This window comes from Plecotus auritus (genome assembly GCF_963455305.1).
Source record: "Plecotus auritus genome assembly, chromosome: 7".
NCBI classification, from domain to species: Eukaryota; Metazoa; Chordata; class Mammalia; order Chiroptera; family Vespertilionidae; genus Plecotus; species Plecotus auritus.
This window is the reverse complement of record NC_137774.1, coordinates 94,779,029-94,796,432: the sequence shown is the minus strand read 5'-3', so window position 1 is coordinate 94,796,432 and position 17,404 is coordinate 94,779,029. Positions and strand designations below refer to the sequence as shown.

Below are 17,404 nucleotides of genomic sequence, written 5' to 3'. Positions count from 1 at the left end.
AGTGATGTCAGTGGTGTATTAAAGTCTCCTACTATGATGGTATTGTTGTCGATCTCTCCCTTGATATCTTCCAGGAGATTTTTTATGTATTTGGGTGCTCCTGCATTGGGTGCATATATGTTTACCAGAGTTATATCTTCTTGTTCTATTGCTCCCTTTAGTATTATGTAGTGGCCTTCCTTATCTCTTGTTATGGCCTTTACTTTGAGGTCTATTTTATCAGATATAAGTATCGCAACCCCAGCTTTTTTCTCATTTCCATTTGCCTGAAAAATATTTTTCCATCCCTTTGCTCTCAGTCTGTGTGAATCCTTTGCTCTGAGGTGGGTCTCTTGCAGACAGCAAATATATGGGTCATGTTTTCTTATCCATTCAGCTACCCTATGTCTTTTGATTGGTGCATTTAATCCACTTACATTTAATGTTATTATTGACAAGTACATGTTTGTTGTCATATTTTTCCTTAATGTTTGTGTTTCCTCTTGCCTTTCTCTTTCTTCCATTTACAGCAGTCCCTTTAGCATTTCTTGCATTGCTGGCTTGGTAGTGATAAACTGTCTTAGCCCTTTTTTGTCTGTGAAGCTCCTGATTCCACCTTCAATTTTGAATGATAGCCTTGCCGGGTATAGTATTCTTGGGTTCAACCCCTTGCTTTGCATCACTTTGTAAATTTCATTCCATTCCCTTCTGGCCTGGTGTGTTTCTGTTGAAAAATCAGTTGATATTCTGATAGGAGACCCCTTGTAATTAACTTTCTGTCTCTCTCTGGCAGCATTTAGGATTCTTACTTTGTCGTTGGTGTTCGCCAATCTAATCATGATGTGTCTTGGTGTCGGTCTTTTGGGGTTCAACTTGTTTGGGACTCTATGTACTTCTTGAACTTGCATAGTTTTTTTCTTGCCAATATCAGGGAAGTTTTCTGTCATTATTTCTTCAAACATGTTTTCTATTCCTTGCTTCTCTTCCTCTCCTTCTGGTATCCCTATTAAGCCAATGTTGTTTCGTTTTGTGTTGTCCCAGAGCTCCCTTAGGCTCTCCTCTTGCTTTTTAAGTCTTCTTTCTAGTTGCTGCTGTGTTTGTGTGTTTTTTTCCTACCTTGTCTTCTAATTCGCTGATGTGGTCCTCAGCCTCTGCTAGTCTACTGTTTAGGCCTTCCATTGTGTTCTTTATTGCAGCTATGTCATTCTTCATCTCCTCTTGGTTTCTTTTCATGTTGGTGACATTCTCATTCAGCTCCTTATAGTTCTCATTGAGTTGTATTTGTCATTGAGTTGTGTGTATTTGTCATCTATCCATTTAAACATCCTCATAACCATTACTCTGAATTCTATCTCTGATAAGCTGCTAGCCTCAAATTCATTTAACTCCCTTTCTGGTGGTTCCTCTTTTTCTTTCCTTTGGGGATTGCTTTTTTGTCTACCAATGTTTTCCTGTAATGTTTCAATTTTAGATCCAATTGCTTTGCTACCCAGGTTCTTTTGGGAATGGTGCTACTGGCGTAATCTCTCAGGTCTCCTGGGCTTGTTAACCTAGTGTAGCTCCCTACTTGAGCTATTTGGGTTCTCTTGATGTAGGCCTGCGAGCTTGAGAGGCACAACTGCGGTGTCTAGAAGTCAGCCGCGTGGAGGGGAGTGTCCCAATTTTTGCTGTCTTGCACCCTTAATTGAAATCACGCGTGTCCAGCAGGGACTCACAGTGGCACCCAGGAACCATCTGTTGGGGTGATGGGGCTCAGGGGGCCTGCTCTCTGGAAAGGTGTGACTGTGTTGCCCAGAGTTCTGCAGTATTGGGGTGGGCAGACACAGCTTTTGCTTTTTCACCTGTGGTGGATAGGCGCTTACTCCCAGTGGCGGCTCACAGGAGCACCCGCAGTACGTTTGCCAGCGAGGCACACTGAAGGACTCTGAAGGGCCTGGGCAGTGTAGCCGCGCAATTGAGGCGCCTGTGGGCCGGTATCCACGATGAGTGAATTCAAAACTTCTACTGCTGGGGGCGAGTGCTCCCCCGGTTGTTCAACATCGCACCCGGGGAGAGCTCACAGTGGCTCCTACTAGCGCCCTGTGGGTAGATGGGCTCAGGGTGCCTGCCTGTTGGAACTTCGCCTCTGTGGAGGTGTGCTTGTGGGGTGCAGAGTTCTGATGCACTCTGAGGGGTCCTGGCACCGCAGTTGAGCCGTTGGGGTGAATGTGGGCAGTTATCCAGGAAGAGGGAATTCAGAATTTCTACTGAGGGGCTGCGCGCCCTTGTCTGTGCAGAATCACACCCTTGGGGGCTCTCAGTGGCTCCCAAGCACTGCCTAAGGAGTGGAGTGCCCTGCGCGGCTGGAAATGCGTGAATCTGGCTGGAAACGCGCTAATCCGGATACTCGGGAATTCGGAGTTCTGCCGCTGGGGTGGGGGAGGTTGCACTTACTGCTGCCAAGCAGTACTCCTTTGGAGGTGGAGGTCCCAGGGTCCGCGGGTCTGCAGCTGGGGTAGCAGGATTTTGGCTGGAGTGGCTGCTGGGTCGCAGGGCAGTTACAAGGCCTGTCTGGGTGGTGGTGCTGATGAGTTCCTAAAAAAGGCCGTCCTCCCCCTCAAGATTGTGTGGGCTCCGTGCTGGAGTCCCGCTGTCTGAGGGGTGCCCACAGCGGTGGTAGTCTCTCCTTGTCAAGGAGAGCCTGACTGCCAGCCCCTGCTGCTCCTGCGAGATTTAACTTTCCCTCCCTCACTCACACACACACCACGCACATCCACACACTCTCCTTTCATACCCTCACTCACTCACTTCCTCTCCCTCACCTTCGTCCTGCCAGCCGTCATCTTTTTTCCCCCTCAGTCTATCTCATAACACATTTGGCTACAAGATTCAACCTGGTCATCCAATGGCCAAACTTGACTTCATCCTACCAGTCAAGCTATTTATCATCCTTACTAGAGGCCCGGTGCACAAAATTTGTGCATGGGTAGGGTCCCTAGGCATGGCCGGCAATCAGGGCCAATCTGTGGGGCAACTGGCGGGCGATCGGGAGGCCCCTGCTGGCACCTGCCTTGGCTGGTCTGGTGCCGCCCTCTCTCTGGCCCTGCCCCCACCGCCCCAGCTGGTCATCTCCTTGTGCGGGGTGACCGGCGGGGCAATGCAGGGGGAGGTGAAAGGGGTGGGCCCTGTTGGCACCTGCCTTGGCTGGGTTAGGGCCTGCGGGCTGGGGGCAGCTCCTGCGTTGAGCGCCTGCCTCCTGGTGGTCAGTGTGTATCATAGCAACCATTCGTTCCACCGTTCGGTCGATTTGCATATTAGACTTTTATTATATAGGATTTTTCCCATTTGACCTTTGTATCTGTATGTTTAGCATCAGAAATATCAATGTGCTTGATTAAAGGTACAGTTCTAAACCCTGTTAGGTTTTGAGGTAGTATATAATAGAAAGTCACCCTTTCTAAATCTGGAAAAATTCTGAATGCTGAATCTCATCTGGCTTCAGATAAGGGATTGGGAATGAGGAAGTTTCCTTTTGTTTTAGAGTTCATTTCCCACCACTGACCTCCTCTATATCTATATGACTTCTTGGAGTTGAAAAGATTGTGGCTGATTTGATTCCCAAAGGCTAGCTTCTTATTCTCTTGAAATGTCTTATTTCTTTTCTCTGGAAATGATTCCTTCCTTGTTTGCAACATCACTCATTGCCCAGGAAATGATTCTTTTTTTTTTTTTTCCAGTTTTATTTATTTTTTATTTTTTTATTTTAATAAATCTTTATTCAGATTATTACAATTGTTTCTCCATTTCCCCCCCATAGCTCCCCTCCACCCAGTTCCCACCCCATCTTCTGCATTTACCTCCCCCGCACTGTCCTCATCCATAGGTGGATGATTTTTGTCCAGTCTCTTCATGAACCCCCATACCCCTTTCCCCCTGAGAATTAACAGTCCACTCCCTGTCTATGCCCCTGATTTTATTATATTCACCAGATTATTCTGTTCCTCAGGTTTTTAATTCACTTGATTTTTAGGTTCACTTGTTGATAGATATGTATTTGTTGTTCATAATTTTTATCTTTACTTTTTCTTCTTCCTCTTCTTTAAGAATACCTTTCAGCATTTCATATAATACTGGTTTGGTGGTGATGAACTCCTTTAGCTTTTCCTTATCTGTGAAGCTCTTTATCTGACCTTCAATTCTGAATGATAGCTTTGCTGGGTAGCGTAATCTTGGTTGTAGGTTCTTGCTATTCATCACATTGAAAATTTCTTGCCACTCCCGTCTGGCCTGCATAGTTTCTGTTGAGAAATCAGCTGACAATTGTATGGGTGCTCCCTTGTAGGTAACTAACTGTTTTTCTCTTGCTGCTTTTAATATTCTCTCTTTGTCTTTTGCTCTTGGCATTTTCATTATGATGTGTCTTGGTGTGGTCCTCTTTGGATTCCTTTTGTTTGGGGTTCTGTGTGCTTCCTGGACTTGTAAGTCTATTTCTTTCACCAGGTGGGGGAAGTTTTCTGTCATTATTTCTTCCAATAGGTTTTCAGTATCTTGCTCTCTCTCTTCTTCTGGCACCCCCATAATTCTGATGTTGGTACGCTTGAAGTTGTCCCAGAGTCTTCTTACACTATCTTCAACTTTTTGGATTTTTTTTTTTGCTTTTTGCTTTTTCAGTTGAGTGTTTTTTGCTTCTTTGTATTTCAATTCTTTGACTTGATTTTTGTGTTCCTCTAGTCTGCTTTTGGGTCTCTGTATAATATTTTTTATTTCAGTCAGTGTATGTTTAATTTCTAGTTGGTCCTTTTTCATATCTTCGAGGGTCTCGTTATATTTATCGGCCTTTTCTGGGATATTCTTGAAAAGTCTTATAACCGTGGTTTTGAATTCTATATCCAGTCGTTTGTTTTCCTCCATTTTTTTTGTTTGTGATCTGATTCTTTGACGCCGCATTTTCACTGTTTCCCTGAGTTGGTAAGGTAGATTTGTGTGCTAGGTTTCTAATATGGCCCAGTGGGTCTGCCTCCCCAGTTAACCTGAGGTGGACACTCTTGGTGCACCCCTTTGTGGACTGTGTGTACAGCCTTGTTGTAATTAAGTCTTGATTGTTGTTGGTATCACTGGGAAGAATTGACCTCCAGGCCAGTTGGCTGTAAGGATCAGCTGTGTCTATGCTGGGAGAAGTTCGGTGCTGGAGACAGCCTTATAGGATTAGACTTGCCAAATTGCAATAGCCTCTGTGCTCAGCTTGGATGGGGTGGAGTCTCAGTCTTGGCTTCCCATCAGCCTTACCCTTGCGCGCACGTGCGCGCCTTCAGACCTCTGCCTTCCTCGGCTCCCGAGTCTCCGCCCGAGAGTCCAGACTCCCCCCACAAGAGCGTGGGTCCCCAGGGGCTCGCCTGGAACCGGGGTTCAGTGCAGTCAGAACTGGGGCCCAGTGCAGTCAGGAGCCTCCGACTCCCTTCCACTAGGGAAAGCCTTTGGCAACCTCCGCAGCCTTTGTGCGCACTGGCACGCGCGCGCCTTCAGTCCTCCGCCTTCCCCGGCTCCCGAGTCTCCGCCCGAGAGTCCAGATTCCCCCCACAAGAGCGTGGGTCCCCAGGGGCTCGCCTGGAACTGGGGTCCAGTGCAGTCAGAACTGGGGCTCAGTGCAGTCAGGATCCTCTGACTCCCTTCCACTAGGGAAAGCCTGTGGCAACCTCCACAGCCTTTGTGCGCACTGGCACGTGCGCGCCTTCAGACTTCTGCCTTCCCCAGCTCCCGAATCTCCGCCCGAGAGTCCAGACTCCCCCCCGTAAGAGCGTGGGTCCCCAGGGGCTCGCCCGGAACTGGGGTTCAGTGCAGTCAGAACTGGGGTTCAGTGCGGTCGGGGGCTTCCTTCCCCCCTCTGTCAGAGAAAGTCAGCCAGGCTCTCAGCCACCCTTCCTCTCTGCGCGCACAAAGCCCCTTTGCCGTACCTCCAATTCTCTGTGAGCTTTTCTCTTTCCTTCTAGTTGTAGAATTTTCACTCAGCCAGCTTTCCTGTGGTTCTGGATGGTGTCTGTTCTGTCCCCTAGTTGTAGTTTTGAAATTGTTTGCAAGGCAGCAGTTTAGGTGCTTACCTATGCCACCATCTTCATTTCTCCCTGATTCTTTTTTTAAAAAATATATATTTTTTTATTGATTTTTTTACAGAGAGGAAGGGAGAGGGATAGAGAGCCAGAAACACTGATGAGAGAGAAACATCGATCAGCTGCCTCCCACACACCCCTCACTGGGGACGTGCCCACAACCAAGGTACACGCCCTTGACCGGAATCGAACCTGGGACCCCTCAGTCCGCAGGTCAACGCTCTATCCACTGAGCCAAACCAGCTAGGGCCAGGAAATGATTCTTAACTGACTTGACTTTATTTCTGAACCTTCACTGCTTCTTTCTTCCCAGGAGCTAGCATTTCTCTTAAGCCAATGAAGGATGTCCTACTGTGGAAGTTACCTGGATAAATAGTTTTCTTTCTGGGGACACATGCTTGACCCTCACGCTGACACTCTTGACACAGTTTCTGTCATAGGATTATCTACCCACCTCTGGGGTTTTTATGATTCTTTTTCTTTTAAAAATTACAAGAGCATATTTGAATACATGGAAGGTATAGAAAAGCATGAAGGGAAAGGAAAAACATTCAGGGGTAATACTGTTAATATTTTGGAACATTTACTTCCAGTATTTTTCCCCCCATGCTTTAAAAAATGTAGCTGAGTGCCTTGGCTAGTGTGGCTCAGTTGGTTTGCCCTGGTTGGAGTGCATGTAGGAGGTGACTGACCAATGTTTGTCTCTCCCCCTCTCTCTCTAATATCAATAAAAACATTTTTTTAAAAATGTAACTGAGTATATTCTTCGTATAATTTTGTAATCTCTTTAAAACTTTATATTATAGCATCAGAATTTTCCCTGTGCTATTAAAAACCCTCATAATATAGTAAATAATCTTAATGTAAATCTATTGTATGATCCATAATATTTAATCATTTTCCCATTCAAGAGTGTTAAGCTTGGTTTTGTTTTAGTTGTTGATTCACTTGTGTGTTTATAATTTTCTATGTGATAAAGTTCCAATGGACATTTCTGACTATAAATCTTTATATAAATTTCTGATTATTTCCCAAGATATACTAGTATTCCAAAGTCTGGAATGTTGGAGTTAACGGGTATAGTACTTTTAAGTTTCTTAATACATATGTATTATTGAATGATATTTCAGTAATAGAGTAGAAAATAAAAGTCCCACTGCTCAGAAATAATTTGTCAACATTTTGGTTTACTTTTTCCTAGTCTTTTCATATATATGTATACTTATGTACATATCCACACACATATAGTTTTAAAACATTAAGTTTGGATCATACTTTACATGAGTTTTGAATTATACTCTACATGAGTTTTGTATTCTGCTTTAAAAATGTACAGGGAGCACTTCCCTGTTTTAATATTTTTTTAAAAAATAATTCTTTATTATTGAAAGTATTACAGATATCCCTTTTTTCCCCCATTGACCCCCAATAAATATTTTTAAACATATGGATTTTTAATATGAGCCTAATACTTTTCCCTTTATTATATTAATGTGCTATACTTTAATTATTCCTCTATTAACATTTAATTTATTTCCAGTTCTACATTCTTGCAACTCTGCTGAAAATCTCTGGAACATTAATTTTTCCTTAGGCTGTAATTCTTTTTTTTAAGTATTTTTTATTGATTTCAGAGAGGAAGGGAAAGGGAGAGAGATATATATAAACATCAATGATGAGAGAGACTCATTGATTGGCTGCCTCCTGCATGCCTCCAACTGGGGACTGAGCCTGCAACCCAAGCATGCTCCCTGACCAGGAATCGAACCCATGATCTCCTGGTTTATAGGTCAATGCTCAACCACTGAGCCATGCTGGCTGGGCTAGGCTGTATTTCTAAGAGTGAGTTTACCACATCCAAGGGTGTGAATATCATTCAGGTTGTCAATAAAGATTGTCAGATTTTCACAAAGATTGTGCAGATTTCTATTCTCAGGAGCCCTTTTGATTGTTGTCCTTATCTCCTTGCCACTGTAGACCCAAAGTGGTTAATCTGAGCTCTAGGGCATCTCTGTAACTCACTAACCATCACATCCATTTACTTCCCATGAATAGGATTTCAGATTCCTAAACCTGAGGTGATCTGTCAGCTGGAACAGTGGGAAGACCCATGGATCCTGGATCTACCAAGAGCTGGGACTAGAAGGGCTTCCAGTAGTGCTTGCCCAGGTGGGTGAGAAGTCCCAGACAAGCAGAAACAATAAAGAGGAAGGGAATTACATTAATGAAACTCCTCTGTGTCCTTAATACTGAGTCAGGTGTTTAGCATACATGCTCTCACTTCTTCATCCCTACTGCCCTCTGAAGGTAGTAGTAATACCATAAGCTCCATTTTCCAGAGGAAGAAACTAATAGATTAAGATATCTATCACACAGGGCATCGGCCTGCGGACTGGAGGGTCCCAGGTTTGATTCCCGTCAAGGGCACATGCCTGATCCCCCCGTAGGGGGCGTTCAGGAGGCAGCCAATCAATGATTCTCTCTCATCATTGATGTTTATATCTCTCTCTCCCTTCCTCTATGAATTTAATAAAAAAATATATTTTTTTAAAAAGATAATCTATCACACAGAAGATTGCTAGTTGGGATTTGATTTCGAGTTTGCAAAGTTCATTTTCTTTTGCATTAAAGTACTTCACTGAAGCCACTGGTCTGGTGTTTTCTGACAGCTCTTATGCCATACTAGCTATTGCTTGCTTCTACCCTCGTTACTTATCCTTTCTCTGTTCCCTTGCTTTCATTTTGCTTTTTGTGTTACTTGGTGTTTTTTTATGTACCTACTTTTTCCTACTTACTCTCTCCTGTTGCTGCTTCTACCCTTTTCCATGTCCCTTTAAGGTTTCTCAGTTGAAGCACTTCGACATTTTGGGCTAGATAGTTCTTTGTTGAAGGGGAGCTGTCCTGCCCATTGTAGGATATTCAGCAGCATTCTTGGCCTAGATGCCAGTAGCACCACCCCAGTTGGGACAACCAAAATTATCTCCAGACATTGTCAAATGTCTCCCAGGATGTAAAACCAACCCTGGTTGAGAACCTCTGCTCTATTTTGTTGACTTTTGTACCTTCTTCTCTCTGGTTCCTTTTCTTTTTTTTTTTTCCTCAAACTTTTTATTTTTATTTATTTTTTTAAATAAATCTTTATTCAGATTATTACAATTATTTCTCCTTTTTCCCCCCATAGCTCCCCTCTACCCAGTTCCCACCCCACCTTCTGCCCTTACCTCCCCCCCACTGTCCTCATCCATAGGTGTATGATTTTTGTCCATTCTCTTCATGAACCCCCCATACCCCTTTCCCCCTGAGAATTATCAGTCCACTCCCTTTCTATGCCCCTGATTCTATTATATTCACCAGATTATTCTGTTTCTCAGGTTTTTAATTCACTTGATTTTTAGGTTCGCTTGTTGATAGATATGTATTTGTTGTTCATAATTTTTCTCTTTACTTTTTTCTTCTTCCTCTTCTTTAAGAATACCTTTCAGCATTTCATATAGTACTGGTTTGGTGGTGATGAACTCCTTCAGCTTTTTCTTATCTGTGAAGCTCTTTATCTGCCCTTCAATTCTGAATGATAGCTTTGCTGGGTAGAGTAATCTTGGTTGCAGGTTCTTGCTATTCATCACATTGAATATTTCTTGCCACTCCCGTCTGGCCTGCATAGTTTCTGTTGAGAAGTCAGCTGACAGTCGTATGGGTGCTCCCTTGTAGGTAATTAACTGTTTTTCTCTTGCTGCTTTTAATATTCTCTCTTTGTCTTTTGCTCTTGGCATTTTCATTATGATGTGTCTTGGTGTGGTCCTCTTTGGATTCCTTTTGTTTGGGGTTCTGTGGGCTTCCTGGACTTGTAAGTCTATTTCTTTCACCAGGTGGGGGAAGTTTTCTGTCATTATTTCTTCAAATAGGTTTTCAGTATCTTGCTCTCTCTCTTCTTCTGGCACCCCCATAATTCTGATGTTGGTACGCTTGAAGTTGTACCAGAGTCTTCTTACATTATCTTCAACTTTTTGGATTTTTTTTTTTGCTTTTTGCTTTTTCAGTTGAGTGTTTTTTGCTTCTTTGTATCTCAATTCTTTGACTTGATTCTTGTGTTCCTCTATTCTGTTTTTGGGTCTCTGTATAATATTTTTTATTTCAGTCAGTGTATGTTTAATTTCTAGTTGGTCCTTTTTCATATCTTCGAGGGTCTCGTTATATTTATCGGCCTTTTCTAGGATATTCTTAAAAAGTCTTATAACCGTGGTTTTGAATTCTATATCCAGTCGTTTGTTTTCCTCCATTTCTTTCGTTTGTGATCTGATTCTTTGACCCCGCATTTTCACTGATTCCCTGAGTTGGTAAGGTAGATATTTGTGCTAGGTTTCCAATATGGCCCAGTGGGTCTGCTTCCCCAGTTAACCTGAGGTGGACACTCTTGGTGCACCCCTTTGTGGACTGTGTGTACAGCCTTGTTGTAATTAAGTCTTTATTGTTGTTGGTATCACTGGGAAGAATTGACCTCCGGGCCAGTTGGCTGTAAGGATCAGCTGTGTCTATGCTGGGAGAAGTTCGGTGCTGGAGACAGCCTTATAGGATTAGACTTGCCAAATTGCAATAGCCTCTGTGCTCAGCTTGGATGGGGTGGAGTCTCAGTCTTGGCTTCCTGTCAGCCTTGCCCTTGCGCGCATGTGCGCTTTCAGTCCTCCGCCTTCCCCAGCTCGAGTCTCCGCCTGAGAGTCCAGACTCCCACCACAAGAGCGTGGGTCCCCAGGGGCTCGCCTGGAACTGGGGTTCACTGCAGTCAGAACTGGGGCTCAGTGCAGTCAGGCTCCTCTCTCTTCCACTAGGGAAAGCCTGTGGCAACCTCCGCAGCCTTTGTGCGCACTGGCCCGCGTGCGCCTTCAGACTTCTGCCTTTCCCAGCTCGAGTCTCCGCCCGAGAGTCCAGACTCCCCCCGTAAGAGCGTGGGTCCCCAGGGGTTCGCCCGGAACTGGGGTTCAGTGCAGTCAGAACTGGGGTTCAGTGCGGTCGGAGGCTTCCTTCCCCCTTCCGCCAGAGAAAGTCAGCCAGGCTCTCAGCCGCCCTTCCTCTCTGCGCGCACAAAGCCCCTTTGCCGTACCTCCAATTCTCTGTGAGCTTTTCTGTTTCCTTCTAGTTGTAGAATTTTCACTCAGCCAGCTTTCCTGTGGTTCTGGATGGTGTCCGTTCTGTCTTTTAGTTGTAGTTTTGAAATTGTTGTGCGAGGCAGCAGTTTAGGTGTTTACCTATGCCGCCATCTTGGTTTTCTCTCTCTGGTTCCTTTTCTATTCTATCTTACACTTTCTTCTTTTTTAAGGATTTCTTCCTCCCAGATATATTAAAAAACATGTTTATCTAGATAGTATAAGATACTCTCCCCCCTATATTTATGTGATACTACTGAGTACCTATAGTAAGTTGCTTTTCAGTAATGGTGAGGGTTTACTTTGTTCTCACATTCTCTAACTCACTTTTTTAAAAATATTTTTTATTGATTTCAGAGAGGAAGGGAGAGGAAGAGAGATGGATAGAAACATCAATGAGAGAGAATCATTGATTGGCTGCCTTCTGCCTGCCCCCCACTGGGGATCAAGCCCACAACCTGGGCACATGCCAACTGGGAATCAAACTGTGACTTCCTGGTTCAGAGGTCGACATTCAACCACTGACCCACACTGGCTGGGTTAATACACTCTTGTACATTTTTTTGGTTGGTTGATATCAAGAGCTCTTTCAGTTATAAAAACTGAGAGTCCTATGAAAATCAGAATTGTGGCCTCTCTAGTGTGATGATGTAACTAAGCAAACATTTCTTAGCTTCATTTCAGTGTCTTATATTACAAGCAGTTGGCTTCTTTTCCCTTTTTTTCCTTCTGTGTGGACAGGTGATTTATATATTTTCTTTTTTAAAATATATTTTTGTTGAATTCAGAGAGGAAGGGAGAGGGAGAGAGAGAGAGAAACATCAATGATGAGAGAGAATTATTGATTGGCTGCCTCCTGCACGTCCCCCACGGGGGATCGAGCCCACAACCTGGGCATGTGCCCTTGACTGGAATCGAACCTGTGACCTTTCAGTCTGTAGTCCGACGCTCTATCCACTGAGCCAAACCAGCTAAGGCTATATATTGTCTTTTTATTTTGCTAGGTTCTGAAGCCAGATACCAGATGATAAAGCTAACTCCAAAGCAGAAAATTTCTGAAAATACAGAGTCATGTACGATATTGGTGGTAAAGCAGAAGACGGCCATGATACCTTCAAAAAAGTTACTTAAATTTAACAAATTTGTGGACATTTACAGAGTTGCACTTCCTACTGTTGGTAATGAATATGAGTACTTCCTTCAAAACCTTAACCTTTTTCAAGATCAGTATGGTCAAACAAGTAAGAAGCAGGGCAAATATGAGTATGGAAAACCCTTCAATCAGAGATCATTGTTTTTGAAGCATAAGCAGATTTTGACAAATGAAAAATCTTATGAATGCAGTGAATGTGAAAGGGTCTTCAAACGTCAGGCTAATTTTGTTCAACATCAGAGATTTCACACTTCAGAGGATCCCTTTGAGTGTGACATATGTGGGCAAGCCTTCAAACAGAAGTCTGCTCTTACTGCCCATAAACAGTGTCACCCTCAAGAAAAGCCATATAAATGTCATGAATGTGGAAAATATTTCCGTCAGATGGCATATCTTGTTGAACATAAAAGGATCCATACCAAAGAAAAACCCTATAAATGTAGTGAATGTGAAAGAACATTTAGAATTCAACTCTAATTCGACATCAGGTAATCCACAGCGGAGAAAAACCCCATAAATGCCTTGAATGTGGAAGAGCCTTTGTTCGGAACTCAACCCTTAAGAGCCATCAACAAATTCACAGTAAACAGAACGCTCACAAATGCAGTGAATGCGGAGAATCCTTTGGTCGGAATATAGATCTCATTCAGCATCAAAGAACCCATACAAAGGGGAAATTATTTGAATGTAGAGAATGTGGGAAAACTTTTAGTTTTAAGTCAAATCTTCATCGACACAAGGTCATTCATAATGGAGAGAGACCCTATAGATGTGACAAATGCGGGAAATCTTTCAGTTGGCGCACAAGCTTTATTAAGCATCAGGGTACTCACAGAGAGCAGGTATCTATGTGACTAATGAGAAAAGCTATAATTTAAAGAACAGAACTTGTCACTATTGCAAGTATATATAATTAGATTGTTTTACAAAAATTAACAAGAGTCGAACTCTTTCTTTCTGTGGGGGCCCTCATTTTGTATGTAACCTTGCTGTAGTCCAGAATTACTTAATAGAAAATGTGATGGGGCTGTTGTATCCCGTTTCCCTTGAGTCCCTATACCTTTGTTCCCCACAAGTCAAGTTAAGGCATAAGGGAGGCTTGATAGCTTTGCTCTGTGGTCCCCCAGGCTGGAGATCATTTAATAGATTGTGAATGACTTAAGAATGCCTTCTTGGTTTTACACAGAATAATGACCTGATATTGATAGGCTGTTTAAAAGTAAGTGCCACTTGTAGCTAGTGAGGTATTGAGGATAAAAATTTTTATAAAATTAAGTTAGTGTTCTATTATAGTGATTTTCAACGTTTTTCATCTCATGGCACACATAAACTATTTACTAAAATTCTGTGGTACATCAAAAAATACATTTTTGGCCGATCTGCCCAAAAAAGTAGGTATAATTTTGCCAAAACCGGTTTGGCTCCTGCGGACTGAAGGGTCCCGGGTTCGATTCCGGTCAAGGGCATGTACCTTGGTTGCGGGCACATCCCCATTGGGAGGTGTGCAGGAGGCAGCTGATCGATGTTTCTCTCTCATCGATGTTTCTAGCTCTCTATCCCTCTCCCTTCCTCTCTGTAAAAAATCAATAAAATATATTAAAAAAAAAAAAAAAAGTAGGTATAATTTTGATTCATTCACACCGGAAAGCTACTATTGTGTTTCTGTTGTCATTTTTTAAATTTGACAATCGGGAAAAGAGGTCAGCACCCCTAAATAGTCAGGTATTGCATATCTGAAAAATTCTTCCTGCATAGCAGTGTGCTGGTTGAAAATTACTACATTCTATGAAGAGTTCTAAGTCAGTGCTTATAGCAGATGCTGTTGGTGCCCTGCTCCTGCCCCTTTGGCCTTAGTCCCTCTGTGTGTTTCATTTGCCTTGCACTATCTTCATCTATTGGTCTGCATGCTTTTTCTAAAACAATGAAAGGCCACTGCTCTGTATATCCTGGGAGCAGGCCTTACCCAGTGCTTGATGGGCATTTGATATAAACCAGATCTCGCTCCCCTTGGGAGGAGCACATAGGTTATCTGAAGCATCTGTTGTACACTGTTTTCAGATTTTCCCATGGGATTATACACATTCACTTACAATGGCAGCTGTCTTATCAGCTGTGTTCCTTTATCTGTCTCTTCACTCCCCTACCAGTGTTTCAGCACCTCTCCCACAAGTAAATGGCTTGTACTAAAAAAGTGTCAAATATAATCCTTGAGGAGCCATATCCTTTCATTACCACAGTTATTCCAAGCATATTCTTTTTTGTAAAATAAAAATGGTTTATCAATTCCAAATTGTATAAAACACATGGGAGAAACCTAGCCAATCAACACAACTGTTGCCACATGGAAAGTTACTTTTATCAAACTTCAAGTTTAAGAATGTACAAATGTTCCTTTTATCAGGTCTATAGTAATTACCTATGCTTTTCCATTTAAATGTTTTGTTTTTTTAAAAAAATATGTTTTATTGATATTTTACAGAGAGGAAGGGAGAGGGATAGAGAGCCAGGAACATCGATGAGAGAGAAACATCGATCAGCTGCCTCCTGCACACCCCCCACTGGGGATGTGCCCGCAACCAAGGTACATGCCCTTGACCGGAATCGAACCCGGGACCCTTCAGTCCGCAGACCGACACTCTATCCACTGAACCAAACCGGTTTCGGCTCCATTTAAATGTTTTTAAAACTCCACACATCCCCATTATTTTTTCTTCCCCATTTCCAGTACAATGACGGGAGGAAGAGGACCCTCACATCCACAAGTCTGTAACTGTAAAGAAGGGACAGTATAAAACTGCTTAGAGAGTTGTTTTATTTTTTTTATTTTTTTTTATTTAGTTTATCAAATTGAAGTAGCTAGTTAATCGATTATTGAAGAGGCAAACGTTTAAGAAGCTCGTCTTGTTTATTGACCATCTGCCCAAGGGCTTGTATAACTTGTTGCATGTTTCGTGATGTTGCAGGTTGGTCATAATTTCTTGGATGTGGAGACTCATATCGATGTTGAGGATTTGCATGTTGAGCAGAAACGCCCATAAGTTTGTCGACTTCATCTGAGTTGATTCCATAAATAGTTTTCAAGCTTTCATAACTCACGTTTGATGCTCCGCGTTTCTTAAGAGGTGGCATTGATAAAGCTTCTTCTAAATCCTGATCTGACACATCAGATTGAAGTTCCTTTGTGATTCTGTAGTCTCGGAAGGTTCCATCTCGTTTGTGCTTCCAGATAGTAGCTGCTTTGAAGAGATTCGGGAATGCTTGTGGTACAATCCGCTCATGGCCCTCTAGCCGTAGTATTTTTAAGTACGGAAATTTATCCTTGGTGTGTTTCTCAATAAGCTCTCTTTTGATAGTTACTAGTTTAGCAGCATCATCAGCAACAGCTCTAAGTGTCATCACATGACCAATTCCATCGTTGATAAGAGCTTTCATAACAACGTACGGAGTCATTTCAGAAAATGTTGATATAAGCTTCAGTTGTGTTACAAAAGCTGGTGATGTCTTTCCGGGTAATTTGTCTTGAGGCATAAAGAGAAGAGTATTGAGAACATGTTGATCCAGTCCTTCTTGATTCATCCATTCGGCAGTTTCCTTTATGTCTAGTGTTGGATCTAACTCTATGGTTGGAGCCTGCATTGCAGGATACATTGTTGAATAGAGTGCATTAAACCGCTTGTTGATCTGCGTTTTAGGATTCTGCTGCGGTCGTCTTGCAACATGGAACATCAGTGCAAAGGCAACTTTGACAATCTTCAGGTTCACCTCTGGATCACTCTCCACAGAAAGATCTCACTTGATTGCATTGCCGTCTCTGCCGGGTATGCCTCTATCAGTAGTGATGTACTTGTCAAAGGGTCTGGAAGGAATCTCGTATAGAAAAGGGAAGACAGAAAGCAGACATGTGGCATTTATGGATATAGTTCCTCCTCTTGTAAAACTGGATGTCTTTGTGGGCTCAAGAATACCCATAGTGGCTGCGCCAACAACATGAGCTCTAGGAGGCAAGCTCACTTCCACACATTTAAAGGCCAATATCTCCACGTGTGACACCATAGAGTCTAGAGAGTTGTTTTAACCATTCCCTGTCAGGGCACATGCCCAGTTGCTGGCTCAACCCCCAGTAGGCGGCGTGTAGGAGATAGCAGAGAGCTGTTTCTCTTTCTCTCTCCCTCTCTCTTAAATCAATAAAAACATATTTGAAAAAAAACAAACTATCTGAAACAAATCTGGCATGTTAAGAATGGATAAACCTGTGTGGTATGTTATGCCCAGATTTCGTGATCCCCAAAGACCACCAGGGAGCCGAGTCCGATGCAAAAGCAAAGAGCCTTTATTCGAGCTAGCTCGAGCTCAGTCCCACACACACAAACCGGCGCAGCGGCGAGGTGGGGAGAGAGAGAGAGCTTCAACAGGACAAAGGTTTTATAGGGGTCTGGAGTAGGGGGAGGGTCCCCTGAGTTGGCTGACCCCGATTGGTCAGTTCCAGGTCACCTGAAGGGACTAGCAAGGCTGTCCCCTACCCACACAGTTTTCCCAGGCTTGTTTGGATGGCGGTTATCAGTAGAATGAGAGCAACCTTTCATAGCTTACCAAGAAGTCTGTAACTATTTACTGATTTGCTGTACTGAGAATTTGTCCTTCTGCTCTGTCTCTCCCTTAGAGATTAAGAGGAACAAAGAATATATTTCTCTTGACAGAACTCCTATTCAGTGTTTTGTGCACAAAAGGCATTACGCAGTTAATAAACTTGCTGCAGTCTCTCGATGATCTGTAGTCCTCCTGATCCCGCTCTCCTGTCTTTCTTTCTTTTCTCAATTCCCACCTCCCTACCTCAGCCCGGTTCAACCTGTCAGGCTTGCCCTGGCGCCTGATGGGTGAAGGAGCATGCTACGGTATAGCCCAATTTGGGCCTAGCTGCTTTCTTGTAGTTTTTCTCGGAAGGGAGGTTATTCTGGGGACAGGAGGAAGGGCCTAGCACAAAAATGGAGTCTCTGCCCTTTCATGGTACATATGTGAATGTTCTTTAAAACTAGGCTATTTTATTTGTTAGC

The 17,404-nt window shown here is 43.2% G+C and overlaps 1 protein-coding gene across 4 annotated transcripts in view; it reads left to right on the top strand.

The window, feature by feature from the left end:
* The window catches only part of ZNF789 (zinc finger protein 789), a 29,778-nt gene extending 12,643 nt beyond the window's left edge, over positions 1-17,135 (top strand). Inside the window, exons 4-5 of one of the 4 annotated variants that reach the window (XM_080679261.1) lie at positions 16,046-16,171; positions 17,014-17,135. In XM_080679261.1, the coding sequence (XP_080535387.1) occupies positions 16,046-16,171; positions 17,014-17,120 (233 nt within the window). In that variant the 3' untranslated portion in view covers positions 17,121-17,135. Of the gene's footprint in view, positions 1-8,117; positions 8,232-12,204; positions 13,931-16,045 lie in introns of those variants that run through there. The other 3 variants (XM_080679258.1, XM_080679260.1, XM_080679259.1) reach the window with 3 other exon arrangements.
* The last annotated feature ends 269 nt before the right edge of the window (positions 17,136-17,404 follow it).